A 17,429-nucleotide genomic window follows, 5' to 3' on the forward strand; every position below is an offset into this window, starting at 1 on the left:
CTCTCGCCAGATACGAGTGCTCTCTCCCTGTAACTTCCAGTGAGGGTTCTCTTGGCCTATTCATCTATTTCTAGCTGGATAGTAGCCATCACAAAAGTGTTATGGAGCAAGAAGTTGTGAATAGTCTTCAAAAATTACGTCTCACTAAGGAGGAAGAAGAGGATATTGTACTGATAAATGCTACAAAATCAGAGATTTTAGAAGAGTGTTCTTTAAGCCTCTTTGGAAGGCTTCTCACAGATCGGTAGCAGAATCAAAGAGCCCTCAAGACAACTCTGAAGTCTGCCTGGAAAATGGGGTCCGATTTGAGAATTGTTGAGGTTGGAAACAATATTTTGCAGTTCAAGTTTGGTTCTCGGTGTCAACTGGAGTGGGTTGAAAAATGTGGTCCGTGGAATTTTGAAAATAATCTCCTTTTGCTTTGTCGATGGAGGAAGGGATTAACTGCAACAAACATCACCTTTGCCCATGCCCCTTTTTGGATTCAAGTGTGGGGATTGCCATTTGAATACATATCTGAGGAAGTAGGGAAGGATATAGGTGGAAAAATTGGCAAAGTAATTGAGGTGGACAAGAGGTCACTCATGGCTGAACAAGCAAAGTTTATGAGGATAAGGGTTGAAATCCCCATTGATAAGCCCCTTCGCAGTGGAGGGAACATCTTAAACGCTGATGGTGCACGTTGCTGGCTCAAATTCAGGTATGAACGTCTCCCTACCTTCTGTTATATATGTGGTTTAATTGGGCATGATGATAAACACTGTTGTAAAAATTAGCAAGAAGGTCTAAAGGAAAGGCAATATGGAGAATGACTTAGGGCTGGTAGTGTTGTCAAAAATGAAGGGGAAAAAGGAAAAACAAAGATGTATGGAGGAGTAGATGCTACGGTGAATGAAGGAGCAGTTGCCATGTCACACGGTGCAGCTGGATTAGGTGATACAGCAGCTCAAACGGAAAGGAAAAGAAGTGACAGTCGGAACAGTAAACATGAAATGGCAGTGATGACAGCCTCGGGTTCAGAAGCAAAGTCCAAAAATTCAAATTTCTCTGAGCAAGACAGCCTGGATAGATGGGACGAGCCTACTGAGCTAGCACGTGATGTTGAGAAGAAGCTAGAAACACGGTTCAAAATGAATGAAATAGGTGCTGGTTTGGTTAAAGACTTGTTCAATGAGAAGGAAATGGCCATGTCAGCAACTAACACTAGTATAAGTGGGCCGGGTAAAGAGGCCTCAGAGGTTAGTAGCCCAATAAAATTTCAAATGGAAGTTGATAGTGATAAAAATGCTAAAGGCCTGAGCCCAAAGTCGGAAAAGAAGGCCACGGGCAAGGGAAGAATAAAAAAAATGGCTAGAGAGAAAACCGTGGCCCATGAGAAGGATAAAATAAACTTGAGTCCACGAAGCGGAAAAAAGAGACTAGGCAACATTGAAGCTCTTACAGAAACTGAAAGGAAGAGACCAGAAACGGGTATGTGGGGAGCTTGACAACAACAATCCAAATTTCTCTGATGAAACGGCGGTGGCTGCATGGCAGCACAGCCGAGAACAATGAGGACTTTAGGGTGGAACTGCTGAGGGCTTGGGAACCCTCAGACAGTTCGTGAGTTACGCGACTTAGTGCAACAATGAGATCCCAATTTTGTATTCTTATCAGAAACGAAACTAAAGATGAGAAGTATGGAGAAGAAAAAAAGAAGTGTTGGCTTCATTAATGGCTTAATTGTTCCAAGTGTGGGAAGAAGTGGGGGGTTAGCTCTGCTTTGGAAGAAGGATGTTACTTTGGATATCTAAAATTATTCAAATAGGCATATTGATGCCATTGTTTCTGAGGATTCTGGATTCAAATGGCGGATTACTGGGTCTTATGGAAATCCTAAAACTCGTTGACGGAAAGAATCTTGGGATTTACTTAAGGCTCTTAGCAGAAGGAGTAATCTTCCCTGGTTATGTCTTGGTGATTTTAACGAAATCACATCAATAAGAGAAAAATTAGGGGGGGGGGGGGGTGCTCGAAGATCTCAGAAGCAGATGGAGGAATTTAGGGAAGCAATCAACTGCTGCAGTTTCAGGGATATTGGATATTGCGGTCCAGAATACACTTGGTGTAATATGCAAGAAGGTGAGCATAGGAGGTGTCTTCGGTTAGACAAAGCATTAGCTATGCAAGAGTGGACTCAACACTATAAAGATATGAAAGTACACCATTTAGTAGTATCAACCAGTGACCGTGTTGCACTATTAATTTCTGACTCCTTTGCCCTGAAAAAACCTCAAAGGAGATTCCAATTTGAAGCAATGTGGACAAGAAGAATGTAGAGATATTATTAAGAAGGCTTGGACTGGAAATGGGAGAATTGATAACCCCAGTGACGTAGTGGTTGGTCTCAGAAGGTGTGCGGATGAGCTATCCAAATGGAATAAAGCAGTTTTCGGCCATGTCCCAAGACAGATTCAAAAGAAGAGGAATGTCTTAAATGCTCTGGTAGCAGGGGATCAGAATGGAAGGAATGGTAGGGAGATAAATAAGATCAGAAAGGAAATTAATGAGCTGTTAGATTGTGAGGAAGTTATATGGCAACAAAGATCAAAAGTCCAGTGGATGGGTCTTGGAGATCGCAATACCAAATACTTCCACTCTAAGGCCTCTGGAAGGAAAAAGAAAAATACAATCACCAAACTTTTGGATGATATGGGTGTGTGGAGGGAATCTTCTCTGGGTGTGGCTGATGTGGCTGTGTCCTAATTTGAGAAACTATATACAACATCTCATCTGGACAGAATTCAGGAGGTTATTGACACGGTGGAACCAAAGGTGTCTGCTGAAATGAACCATAATCTCATTAGGCAATTCACAAAGGAAGAAGTTGAAGTAGCCCTAAAACAGATGCATCCGACTAAATCTCCCGGCCCAGATGGTATGTCTACTGTTTTTTATCAAAAATTCTGGGATATTGTGGGTAATGATGTTGTGCATATGGTTCTTAATGTTTTAAATTCTGATACGCCCATGACTGACATAAATAAAACTTATATTACTCTTGTTCCAAAAATTAACAATCCTTCTAGAATGACAGATTTTAGACCTATTAGCCTAAGCAATGTTATTTATAAGCTTATTGCTAAAGTCTTAGCAAATCGTCTCAAATTAATCCTTCCCCAAATTATATTGAAAAATCAGAGTGTTTTTATTGCTGGGAGGCATATAACTGATAATGTTCTTATTGCTTTTGAGATGATGCACTACTTAGAACATAAGAAAGTAGGTAAGGATTGTTATATGGAAATTAAATTAGACATGAGTAAGGCTTATGATAGAGTAGAATGGGGCTTCATTGAGCAAGTTATGAAAAAATTAGGCTTCCATGATAGGTGGATTTGCTTGATAATGAGATGCATAACAACTGTCTCTTATTCTGTGCTTATAAATGGGGTAGCTCATGGTAATATTCTGCCTTCTAGGGGACTCCGTCAAGGGGATCCCCTATCATCTTATCGGTTTCTTTTATGTGCAGATGGTTTCTCGTCATTCATTAATAAGGCTGTAAGTACTTAAGCTATGAGTGGACTATCAATTTGTAGGGGCTGCCCTATAATATCACACCTCTTTTTTACGGATGACAATCTACTGTTCTGTAAAGTCAACAGCCAAGAATGTTAGCATCTAATTGGTATTCTTTAGCTGTATAAGGCTACTTCGGGTCAAAAAATCAATGCAGACAAATCATCGATTTTCTTTAGTGCCAATACTTCTGAAGAAAAGACAGTTGAGACCTTAGATATTCTTGGACCGATGCAGGATTCTCGACACAGTAAGTATCTTGGTCTTCCTTCAGTCATTGGCAAGTCAAAGGCTGATGTATTTACGGAGATTAAAGAAAGAGTTGGAAGGAAGCTATCCGGATGGAAGGAAAAATTCCTTTCTATAGGTGGTCGGGAGATTTTAATCAAAGCAGTGGCCCAAGCTATTCCGGCCTACACTATGAGCTGTTTTCAACTTCCTAAAGGGTTATGTGATGAGATTGAAAGCATGATGAGGAGGTTTTGGTGGGGTCAGCGTGATCAGGAATCGAAGGTTGCTTGGGTGAGTTGGTGGAAGTTGTGCAAGTCCAAGCTTAAAGGTGGTATGGGGTTCAGAAATCTCCAAGCGTTCAATCTTGCCATGCTTACAAAGCAAGGTTGGAGGCTCCTTGAGAATCCAAGCTCTTTGGTTGCCCGAATATATAGAGCTAAATATTACCCCCATGGTGATGTTCTTAAAGCTAGGTTGGGATCTAGCCCATCCTATACATGGAGAAGCATAGTGCAAGGGCTCGAAGTTGTGAGGAGAAGAACGAGATGGAGAGTTGGCAACAGACAGTTGATTCATATTTGGGATGATAAATGGCTGCCCAACCCCATTACGTATAAGGTTGTCTCTCCTCGACCCCAAAACTTTGATAATTTTCCCATGGTCTCAACGCTTATTGATTGTGATTCTAGAAGATGGAAGGTGGATCTTGTGATGTCTCTTTTCTTACCACTTGAAGCAAGGGCTATCCTTAATATCCCAATAAGCTGTAATCTTCCGGAGGATAAGATTATTTGGGTTGGTAATAATAGAGGTGTTTTTTCTGTTAAAAGTGCGTATTATATTGCACTTAACTTGGTGGAACCAACTGAGGAGGGAGACTGCTCTTATAGTGACCCGAGGGATCTATTGTGGAGGAAGTTATGGCACTTACATATTCCCTCAAAGATTAAAATCCTTACTTGGAGGGTGTGCGTGAATGGCCTTCCATCGGTGGTGAATTTGCAAAAAAGAGGTATTGGGGTTAGTGATTTGTGTCCCTGCTGTGGTTTAGAACCTGAGACCCTTTTTCACTCAATTATTAAATGTGAAGTAGCTAGAAGAGTTTGGGACTGTTGGGAAGGATGTGGCGTAGAAATCTGGCAGGGACTTATGGACATCTCTGATGTAGCTCTAAATATTTCGAGGAATGGCGCCAGTTGTGACTTGGAAGTTTTCTTTGGGGTGGCTTGGTCTATCTGGTATAATAGGAACCTAGTCGCATTTGAATCAAAATGCCAATTACCGAATCAGACTTGGAGGTTTGCTAAAGGTTTCCTGCAAGAATATAAAGGTGCAATGGTAGACTTGAGTTCGAATCTAGTGGAGAAGAATTATAGATGGTCTCCTCCGCCAACTGGGGTTGCCAAGATCAACGTTAATGGTGCGACTTCTGAAGATGGGCAAAACTCGAGTGTTGGGGTTGTTATTCGTGATTCTCGTGGTGCAGTAATTGCAGCGTGTGGTAAATACTTGCAAGGTCAATTTTCAATATTAGAGGTGGAAGCATTTGCAGTGGAAGCTGGGATTTTGCTTGCCCGAGATATGAATCTCTCCCAGATTATTGTGGAAACTGATGCTTTATCCATTGTAAATAGTATTAATGAAAGATTCATGGAAGGTAGTATTGGCCATCTGTTTCAGGGCATCCTTGCCTTGCTGAGCTCCTTTAATAGTTGGAAGGTCAATCACGTGAAGCAGGACTACAACAGAGCTGCTCATGAGGTTGCTCATCTGGTTAGACGAAGTGAAGAATGACAGGTGTGGATAGGAGTTCTTCCTATGGTAGTGCAGGAAATTGTTCAATCAGATTGTATTTCTTAATGCTTGCGTTTGTCTTCTTGTGTGTTCTGTTGTTTTCCTGTTCTGGGCTTGCTGGCTGCTTCTATGCAAGCTGATATCAAAAAAAAATTTAGGAGAGTTTTAAATGTTGCGTTTTGGGCCCGAAAAAGTGAATTTCACGTTGGATCAACAACACAAAAGTGCAACAAAAGTTCTGTAGAAAACGCTAGCTCTCCCATATCTTTAAATTAACCTTACATTTTTTTTTTTATAAACCCAATTTTGCCCTTCTTCTCTAAACACAAAATCCTACACATTCTTATCGATCACATTCTCATCTTTCTTTGATCCTCCACCACTGCTCTCCCTCTCTCTCTCTCTCTCTCTCTCATACGGCACTCAAAGACCTTCCAAAATTCAACTCATTCTCACCTTTTTCTTTTCTTTTTGGGCGAATTTGGGTTTTTATTTTTTATTTTTATTTTTTTTGGCTTGAGCTAATCTGGCTGTATATGCTTGGCTTGTTCCTGCACCAGTGCTCTTACACTCTCTTGGCACTCAAGGAACAACCACAAAATCTCACCCTTTTTCTTTTCTTTTTGGGCAAATCGGGTTTTTTTTTTTGGTATGGATGTTTGATTAGAAAAAACGTTAAATTCCAGAAGATCAATGGAATGGTTGAATTCTTTATTTAAAATCAATGGAATGCATGCGTTATTCTATGAGTGGTTGAAATATAAATTACACTATTCAAAAAAGCTTACTTCACATGAACAATAAGGTTTCATGCTTAAAATTCAAGACATGAAATGTGAATTTCTTTTGCAATGCATCATATATTGTTAAGGAAGGTCTAAGATGAAGCTGGATTGTTACAATTCCAATATTATTATAACCCCCATATCACCTAATTATTATACATACAAAATTCTAATGAATATTTCACATGAGATTTTCATTCCGTAGAATCAGTACAAAGCACAAAGGGCCAAAGAGTGTCGCAAGAGGTAGGGCAGATTCATGCAACACATTCGATCGAGGAGGCAAACTTACGTGACGCAACGAGCAAGCAATATCATTGGCAAAGGTCGAGGGCGTGTGGACCACAATCTTTAACACACTCGTTATCTTACGTGAGCTGCTTATTTTTGTAGGATCCACTACTTTTTTTTCAACTCTCGTAATGCAGCAACATTTATATTATTACAGAAAGTACTAATGTACCATAATTCTCTTGGTTACTAGCAAATGATCTTAGATTGAGTCCAATGCTAGACCTTTCATCCCTTTCCTAAAAAAATTCACTTTTCACCTTTTTACCTTTTTTTTACCCTTTTACTTAGAGGCTAAAATTTAACTTTTTGGCTTTTAATCTCAATCCTTCAAAATTGTTACACTCAATGCAATACCCTAGCAAATTTTAATATATTGCATTGTAACTTAATCAAATGATCTTTCTTCTTATTCTTCTATTTTAATATACTATAAGTAAAACAAATGGTCTTGGATTGAGATCTAGGTATTGCACCCAGTGCAATACCTCCCATCCCTTTCATAATATTTCTCACTTAATTTTCATTATTTACCCTTTTACCTCTTTGCACTTTTATTTTATTCAATGATTGAGATTAACTTTTTGACTTTCAATCACAACCCTTTAAAACTATTGCATTCGGTGTAATTCCCTAACAAATTTTGATATATATCTCCAAATCTTAATCCCATAATCATTCTTCTTATCCTTATATTTTCATAGATTAATTAGAATTAAAACAAACTTATAAAGAGCAAATTTGTACTAGGAAAAAATAACTCTTCTCAAATTTGCATTAAGTTTATATATTGTGCTAAAAGCATAGAATGTGCATTTTAGAGATTCATAGAAGAAGATAAAATGGATTCCTTCAACATTCCTCATTACACACCATCCTCATCTGTATTGAAATTTGAAGTTTTAAAAGAAGAAGATTTCTCCATTGATCGCTTAGAAATTTTTGAAGTCAATTGGAAAATTTATGATGGTGAATTCAATCCATCTATTGGATTTAGTAATGATGAATACAGTGTGGCAAAGTTTATGAGAGCTATGGCTGAATCCTTACTTGTTACTCATTTTGAAAATGCAATAATTGACGAGGTTTTCTACAGATATAGAAAAATTATTGATGATCGCATTTCTAAAGAAAAGACTTAGTATATCAATCTGACAATTTCCATGACAAGAAAAGAAAGATTACGAGATATATGTGTATGTGTGTGCGCGCGCGCGCGTGTGGCTATCCAATAATAAGGTGGTAGGCCAAGTTTGTATTTTATTTTTTCTAATTCCCGTATGAAGTACTGTTGGTATGTTATTCTCAAGTGCTTTTTTATGTAATAAAATAATGCCTATGAAAGTTTGGCTTGGATTGTTCTCATTTGCCTACAATTTCTCCTTCTTCAATTTGACATGAAAAGGAGTTCAAAACCAATTGAGAGTTCATTTAAACCCCTTAAACCAGATTGTTTAACTTAATATATTAACCAAGTGATTACTTAGATTAAATTTCATTTCTAGGTTAAACATCGATACACTATAAAAAAATGAGGGCTATAGCCGTGTTTAAAAAAACATGGCTATAGTGGACCTATAGCCGCATTTCTAAGAAACGCGGCTATAGACTAAACTTATAGCCATGTTTTGAAAACGTGGCAATAGGTTAAGTCCATAGCCATGTTTGTAAGTGTTAGCTGCGTTTTTTTGGATAGGGCCTATAGCCGCGTTTAAAAAACGTGGTTATAAGTCCAGCCAAATAATTTTTTTAAGGATGACCTATAGCCATGTTTACAAAATACGGCTATAGCTAATCTATAGCCGTGTTTTTATAGGTTAAGTTTATAGCCACGTTTGGAAAACGTGGCTATAGCTAACCTTTAGCTGCATTTTTAAAACGCGGCTACATGTTAAATCTATAGTCGCGTTTTCAAACGTGGCTATAAGTCATAAGATTTGAATAATAATAAAAAAGTGTCAACTCATGAGATTAATCTCACTGAGCACGTCACCCATCCAAGTCTTGGGCTTGCCATTTTAACTTATAAGTTTAAAAATAATATTAAATAATAATAAAAAGGACAACTCATTTCCCACAAAAATATAATATATACATAAAATCAAGAAAAGCGATCGTACAAAGCATTAAAAAATTGATAAAATAAAAAACAAAGCCCAATAAAATTTTAAAAGGAGTGAATGACACATTGACACTTGACGGCATGCATTCATTTAAATTTTAAAAATAAAAAATAAACAGCTAGAAGACAAACCATTAAAAATTTGATTAAACTCAATAAAGTTTTAAAAAGAGTGGTTGACATTCCCATAAATAAATAAAAATAAATAAAAAATAAAAAAAATAAAAAAGAGAGAGGAAGAAGAAGAAGAAGAGTGGTTGACATCATGTACTTAGTGTGTGACAGAAAGCAAGTTGTCCATCATCTTCAAAGTAGACTAGAAGACTCTAGAGTGCAAAGGAAAAAACGTTGGATGAGAGGAAAATGTAGAAACAACAAACAAAAACAACACAGAGAAAAATAAAATGCAGAAACAACAGTCGAAAAAAATGCAGAGAGAGAAGGGGCAAGCGAGACTGAGAAGAAGAATAAGAAACAATATTGGTCCGATCTCAAGGTCTGAGGTTGAAGCTTCAACAATGGCCAAATGGATTGCTACAGGCAACGTGGTGGCGACAATGACACAATGTTAATGACGGCAGTGACCCAAGCAAGAGCAAGTTAGTAAGTTATTGAGAAAGGAGAGAGATTATTAATATTAGATCTTCTTCTTTTTTTTGTAAACCATGATTTTTAGCTTGGATTTGTGTTTGATTTGAAAGTGGGTTTGGATGTGGGTTTCAAGTAGACTAAGGCAAATGGGTTTGTGTTCTTGAGCCTGTGCTTTTGTGTTTCTGAGCTTGTGCTTTTGTTTTTCTTGAATAGACTGTGTATTCTTATATTTTGGAGCATGTTGTGTTTGTATTGTGAGCATGATGTGTTTGATTTTGAATTTTATGGGTATGTGTTTAATTTTGAATTTTCTAGGTTTGTGTTTGAATTTGTATTTTCTGGGTTTGTATTATTTTTTTTTTTTTTTGTTTTGAACTTCTTAATTTAATTAAAATTTCAATTTAAAAAAAATTTTGAATACCAAAAATTAATTTTTGGAAATCAAAGGGTTTTTTTGTTGGTGGTTTTTCACTATAGCCGCGTTTTTAAATTGCCGCTGTAGGTTGAGGACCTATAGCTTCTTTTTTAAACACGGCCTATGTAAACCCTATAGCTGCATTTTATAAAAGCAACTATAGACCCATCAAACCTATAGTTACGGGTTTTAGGCCACGGCTGAAAACATGGCTAAAAAATACGTAGCTATAGCCAAATTGTCCCATAGCCACGGCTATAGCTCTTGAAAACGTGGCTATAGGACTTTTTTTTGTAGTGATAAGTTATATCATGCAAAGTTGCGGAAAAGTAAATAACATCAATCATTGAGAAACTTGTATAGACACGCGCACGCACGAAGTTACAATAGGCCGTTCCTAGCTTGGGACCCAAAGGCCAAAAGGATCAAACGAAATAATATTCCAACAATCTAAAAAAGGTTCCAAACCTCTTTCAGCTACTTCAAAAACACACATCTGTGTTTGTTGCTATTCCCTAATGATCTCTAGCCACTGAAAATTGTGTTCCTCTTGCTCTTGTAATGAAAGCCACTGCCTGATTTTGTGATAGCATACTCATTAGGCATCTCTAAACCAAATGATCATAGTATAATGCGACGAGGAAATAGCTAAGAAAAGCAAGTTAGATTTATTGGTCATATCCAGAAGATCTATTTCATCTAAAAGGTCTGGCCTAGACTATTATTTTTCATGTGCTCATCTTTGTGCGGTGCATAAGCGTGTATATATACTGATTGTAATGGACATTGACAAAGTTAAAAGAGGACTTGGATTAGTTTCACCGTGAGAGTGAGGTAGCCCATAACCGAAATATATAATATTTCCACTTCTCATATATGAGTATATGACCATAAATGCAGGCAGTCTCATCATTACTTTCTCGAAACCTTTGAAAAATTCTGGTGTCACTAACTAGTGTACAATTTTGTGCACAACTCGCCATGGCACCAGATGAACTCGAAACCTTTGCTTCTCGAAAGTGCTTTCTAGTTTTTGTCACAATGGCGGTGGCGTGAAGACATTAATACCAACAAGACAGCAGCAAACAACATAATTGCCAAACGCATTATATATATGGGAAAGAAACAAACGCTAAGAAAAAGCAATTGCTAGATCAAGGGCCTTATCTGCTTTATCAAAAAGGTCTTGACTATCCTTTCTTTTCTTTTTTTCTTCTGCTTCTCTTTGTTTGTGCGGTTCATATGCCCGTACTGCTTGTAATGGACATTGACAAACTCAAAAGGAAACGGTCTTCTCGCTTCCGCTTTTGTCCTTCCTTTCTTTGCTCTTGAAAAGACCTTTTAAACTATTTTTTTCTAATATATAATGGGTCTGGAGCACATATTAAACCATCTATTTTTAGTAAAAAAATTTCAGAATTTTAAAAAGCTATTAATACTTTTTCAATTCTCGAGAAATTTTTTTCTAAAAATAATTAATTATTGTGTGCCCTAAGAGCATACATTAGCAAAATCCATATATAATATACATGGTATTTTTTAATCTAGCTAATCCATGGTTTGGATACCCAAGAACAAATATTTTTTTCTAATTCCTCTTTGAATTCCTTTTATACAATGCCTTTGAGTTTATAAAGGAATATATAAACAGGAATTTTTTTTTTTTTTTTTTAAGAAGAATTTAAACAGGAATTAGATGGAATAAAAAGGTTGTTTTAGTATGTTTGGAAGTTTATAATAAATGGATGCAATATATACATATATACTCTTTACCTTTTATTCATTTTTTTATTAAAAAAAAACAGCTACAACAACAACTTAGAGGTAAAACTAGTAATTAACATTGTTTTTGGATCAAGGAATTAATGTCTGCAAGGAAAAACTAAATCATTTTAGTTTTTTTTTTCAATTTTATCATTTAATAAATTTGTATATAAAAATCGCTTTCAATCCTATTTGTGGTGTGTCTGAGGACCAAAAAGAACAAGGAGCGGGACGTGCTTTACCAATCCATTTGTAAAGTGCCTCATGATCCGAGAAGGTGGTCTGCCCGAGAAGAGAATGGGAAAGGTGCATGATGTCTTATGAGCGCCTGAGGGGGAGAAGGAACAATATGGTGGTAGGAAGCTCCCTGAAAGTGTATACCTACCACTCCCGCATTAAATGTTCTGTAGCAAATTTATCAGCTGCATTAATGAAGAAGTGACCCTTGAACAGTGTCTTCATAGCTAGCAATCTCTTTTACCACCTTCAGCAGGGCCTTGATAGGATAAGTATCAAAGGAAGAGTTTTGGGACGTACACGTGGAGAGGATATATTAGAAGAAAGGAGCTCTTCAATGAGGGGACTTTTTTTCTGAATAGGGGAGAGAAAAAAGAACAATGTAAAGACTAAGATAAAGCCAAGAAAGACTTATATAAGAAAACTTCCTCGGAAGGGACCGAGGAGAGTTTTTTTTAGTTGGTTGACTCTTTCTTCCTTAACTATGACCCGCATTACTAGCTTGAAACTTAACGAACAACCATATTGTGATTATCTTCTCATCTCTATGTAATAACAACTTTATTATTTGGGCTTGGGTTAGAATACAAGACGCCACTATTCTAAGTGGGCTTGGGCTCTTAAACCCAATTCCTACACTATCGGTTGACATTATCAATAATCAAAGATCAAATATTAGTTTCATTTCTTTTAGGAGAGACATTAAAGATGGAGACCAGGAAAAGCGAATGGAGAAGGTAGTGAGAATGACATGAAAGTCAATTTTGATATGCTTTGTTTGTTCATGAAAGACATCATTATGAGCAAGTGAACAACATTTTAAATCTCTAATTATCATAATAAAGCGGTATAATATTAGCAATAGAGACACTCATGTCCTTGATAAAAGAGCATAATCAAACGAGTTTGACATTGGTGTTAGCCAAAGCATAATATTCTACCTCAAGATTCTATCGAGCAGCAATAGATGACTTCTTGCTTCGCCAATAAATCAATTACTCCCCTAGTTAATAAGAAGCAATTCCCAGTAGTGGAATAACAATAATTGGGGTCTCCTATCCAGTACTCAACATCAAAGCAGGCACATAACACTTGGTTATTGGTGCAAGGAAAGAAAAGCCAATAAGTGGATAAACTGACAAGCGTGATGCACAACATTGGAAATGCAGGACAGGCGATTGTTAAGTATACAAAATTACTAACTGTGGCATGAGACATAATTTTGGGGTCTAGTGACCTAATAGCTTACTTGCAATCAATAAGACTCACACGAGATTTATATATATATATAAGTCTTATTTTATTTTCCTTGAGGGAGATAGTAGCCAAGATCAAACGAAATGACTTTGTAATCAAGAAAAGAACTAAGAGTGCCCGTATCCTTCATTTCGAAGAATGATCATCTGAGTTCCTTAATCCCATAAGATCATTGCTGTTATAACCAAGTCATCAACATATATATAAAAGTAAAAGAGTGACACCATTATCTAGGAGACAGATAAAGAGGGTAGAGTCATAAAGGATAGAGGAGAAGCCTAGCTGTGAGGTTGTAGCACTGATTTTGAAAAATTAGGCCTAACGGGTTGTATAAAAACATCTTCCATAAGGTCTCCTTTGAGTTTGGGCTTTACAACATGTTTGGGTCCAATAGACTCTAATATAAATATGACAATTCTTCCTTCTGAATTCTTTTTCTTATCTTTGTTTTGTTTTTCAAACCTTATTGAATTTTTTTCATAGAATTCACAATTTTGTTCCCCCTCAAATATTCAAATTACTCTAAATAGACAAACATACTAAATCAGAGACTCATTTGATTCAAAGAAGAGATTATCTTGCAAATAGAGAATGTAGAATATTGCTGAAATCTAAAGTGACACCACTATTTCTCTAGGGATCTGATTCTCAATGAGGATGAATTCTTTTCAAGTGGAGGTTGTGCTTTGAAAGAAAGGAAGAGAGAGAAGAGGGGAAGGGTTGAGAGATAAAGGTAAAGTATATTGTGGAGATTTTACAAGAGAAAATATGTGAACAAAATTTTTGTGAAACAACTTTAACGTGATAGGCTGTGAGTTGCGGAGAAAAAATGATGAGTTCATATAAAAATTATAGACAACCATTCATTGTGTACCATATCAAAATTCTAAAAAAACTTGTAGTATAAAAATTGTGGTCCTAAAATAATTCCTTTATATTTGTACAACATTTGTAAAAGAAATAGAGCATTAATATTGATGGTACTAAATAGCCATATTGCTACTTTTAGCACCACTAATACTAAAAAGCATGTTGCAATGATGGAGGGAAAGCCAAAAAATTTAGTTGTTAAGCTACAGTGCATAGCCAAAGATGGTTGTGCATTGTAGTTAAGATGGTAAAAAAAATATTTTATTAAAAGTTATATTATTTTATTGTGTTGGTGGTGGTAATTGTTATTTATTGTAGTAGATATATTATTTTATTGTATTATTTATATTATTTTATTGTATTAAATGCTAAAATAAAATCACTGATGTTGAATGTTTTGTAAAGTAAGGTAATAAAATAGATAAAATAGCTTTTTATGGTGTCAAATTGCTAAATTTTTTGTACCAGTAATGCTGATGCCCTAACTCTCCAACGCCAGTTAGAATTCCCTCATGAAATTTGGAATTTATTTTCCCAGCACACCTAAAGAAGGAATTTTATATTACATAATTTAAAATTCTAGCATGTGCCCAAATTCTACTTACAACTTTACCCAAATACAACCTAAAGAAAGATGTGTTTTGTCCATTTTTAGTGGAAACGTTTTGCTTTAAAGCCATATATCTAAATACATCATTCTCTTATCATTTCTTTCAATTGCTCTAATAGTTCATCCAAACGTATACTGTTACGAATTAAAACTTTGACTCCTTGGTTGGGACTGAACCACAGTGAGACCAAGGAGCCAAGCCCCTTGAAATTTTAATTTTTTTTTAAATGATATATATATATATATATATATATATATATATATATATATATATATATCTATATATATATAATTTTAAATTTTGTACTTGGCCCTTCCCAAAATTGAAATTTAAAAATTTGTACTTGGCCCCTTCCAAAATTGAAATTTAACCCAAAAGTTTATAGGTCTCTCTCGATTATGGGAATAATTTCTTATTTATCTAATTGTCAAATCTCAATAAACAATGTTTGTGTTTGTGACATGGCTACAAAATTATGACGACTGTTCGTATTTCATTGTTTAGCTTTTTATGTAAATTATTGTATCTATGTCCCTCCATGTTTGGATTATATATATGACTCAGCCTTTGGTATATTTTCACCATTTACTGCTTTGAGACCCAAAGCAGAAAAAGTTTCGTATATCAGAATTTGGGTGTTATTGTGTTGTATTTTTTTTTTTTTTTGGGGGATAAACTGCAATTCATTACTAAAAGAAAGAAAGAACGAACAATGTACAGGGGATAATCAGCCTTAGAGCATCAGCAACGAAGAGGGCATATGGCAAATGCAAGGAAATTATACCATTTAGACTCAAAACATCAGCTCCATTGAAAAGTGTAAAATACAACTATTGTAAAAAAATATACAATTGAGCTACAGTGTGATTCTAAATGTAGAATCACACTGTAGCTCAATTGTAAAACCAAATATTATTATTTTATTAATTCTACTGTTGCTTTATCTTCTCACCCTCTCACCGGTACTCTCATCTTTTCTCTCTTTTTTTCTTTCTTCATTTTCAGTTCTCTGATTCTCTCCTTCAATCCTTCTCCCTCTCTCGTCCCTGTCTTCCCTTTCTTTTTTTTTTTTCCTTTTTCTCTCTATTTTCCCTTGAATCAAGCCTCCGTGGGTCTCAAATTGGGTGGAGCATGGTTCGATGTGGCAGATCGGGGTGGTGCCGTGGCCGTGGATCGGGGTGGTGTCGTGCTCGCCGTGACTAAGCCGCCGTGGGTCTCGGGGTGGTGCCGTGGTGGTGGATCGGGGTGGAGCCAAGATCGCCGTAGATCGTGGGTCTCATGGGTTGGTGGCGCTCGGGTTTGATGTGGAGGTAGATGTGGCAGGTCGGGGTGGTGTCGTGCTTGCCGTGACTAAGCCGCCGTGGGTCTCGAGGTGGTGCCGTGGTGGTGAATCGGGGTGGAGCCGAGATCGCTGTGGATCGTGGGTCTCATGGGTTGGTGGCGCTCGGGTTTGATGTGGAGGCAGATGTGGCAGGTCGGGGTGGTGCCATGCTCGCCGTGACTAAGCCCCCGTGGGTCTCGGGGGTGGTGCCGAGGTGGTGTATCGGTGGGTGGTGTATCGGTGGGTCTCGGGGTTGTTTTTTGTGATTTCGGGGTGGTGCTGAGGTGGTTGTTTTTCTGAGTATCGGTAGTTGTTTTTTGTGGTTGTTGTTGGTGGTGAGTTTGGTTGTGATGGTGGTTGCTGGCCGGTGGCGTGGTTGTTTCTTGGGTTTTTCTTTTTTGGAACACTGAGAAACCTTTTGTATATTTTAATGTGAAAATATATTATTTTAATGAGTAGAATTGGAAAATAGAAGTTTTGATGCTGGTGCAGTGAAAAATGGTATTGTATAATTGATAAAGTGACTTTTTAGATGGTAAAATAGGATAGAACTGAAAAAAATGAATGTGGATGCTCTTACAGGTAGCAGTCTAGGCAGAAGGCAGATTATCCTTATTGAAGAAAAAAGACAATCTAGAACTTAAAGTATACCTAGCTGCTTGGTGAGCTACACCATTAATTTAGGTTCTCTTCTTTTTTTTCTTCTTTTTTTTTTCAGCAAAAGGTAAGTACCATTAATTGCAGGTTCTCTTCACCCAAACAAAATAACAGGAATCAAAAGACACAACTAAAGAAAGATTGCTATTGTGTTGTTTGATTCCACGTAAAGGATTGTTCAGTTGTTTTTTTGGTTTTTAAGAATTTTTTTTTGCATGCGTGTTCAGGTATGTGACTTTTTTCCGCCCTGGAGACACATAAGCACTAATTATTTTTTTCAGTTAGAAGAATATTAGATATATAATGAGATAATAAATATTATTTTTATTTGATAGGTAGATTAGGGAAAAATCAACTACAATATTTCAATTTTTTTCAAAAGAAAAAATGCAAATAATTCAGAAGCCCAAACAAGCCTTCACAGTAAAATGGAAGATGATTTTGTAATGGAGAAACTATTCTCATTCTCACGTGCTAAAACATTTTCTGCTCAAACTTTGTATCCGTTTGGATATGGATGAAAACAAACGCATCTACGCTTTTGGCTTTTTTTTTTTTTTTTTTTTTTAGCTTCAGTTTCATGGCACTATTCAGTGGGTCCCGTGTACAGTTTATGGGACCCACAAGTACTTTATTCATAAAAAATTTAAATAAAAAAAATTTAAAAAATTGGTCCTGTAACACTATTCACAGGTTTAAAAATTATTTTGCTACAGTATTTTCAGTTTTCAACAAAGTAAGCAGTATCCAAACGGACTCACCTCGGAAAATCTTGATTCCAGCAGTGTGAACTCGCCTTGGAGAGAGGTAGAGGATAATTTGAAAAGATTTGAATATACTTCTATTCAATTTATCTTACACTTCTACAGTTTCTTTCTCTACCCCTATCTTGTTAAAAAGACAGTTTCGACACACTAGTTTT

At 36.5% G+C, this 17,429-nt stretch overlaps 1 protein-coding gene across 1 annotated transcript; it reads left to right on the plus strand.

The window, feature by feature from the left end:
• The first annotated feature begins 7,504 nt into the window (after positions 1 to 7,504).
• On the plus strand, positions 7,505 to 7,804 carry LOC142625278 (salicylate carboxymethyltransferase-like). The gene has a single exon (XM_075798963.1). It carries the CDS (start codon positions 7,505 to 7,507, stop codon positions 7,802 to 7,804), a length of 300 nt encoding a protein of 99 aa, XP_075655078.1.
• Positions 7,805 to 17,429: the final 9,625 nt, after the last annotated feature.

The sequence above is a fragment of the Castanea sativa genome, chromosome 2, assembly GCF_040712315.1.
Source record: "Castanea sativa cultivar Marrone di Chiusa Pesio chromosome 2, ASM4071231v1".
Lineage (NCBI taxonomy): Eukaryota > Viridiplantae > Streptophyta > Magnoliopsida > Fagales > Fagaceae > Castanea > Castanea sativa.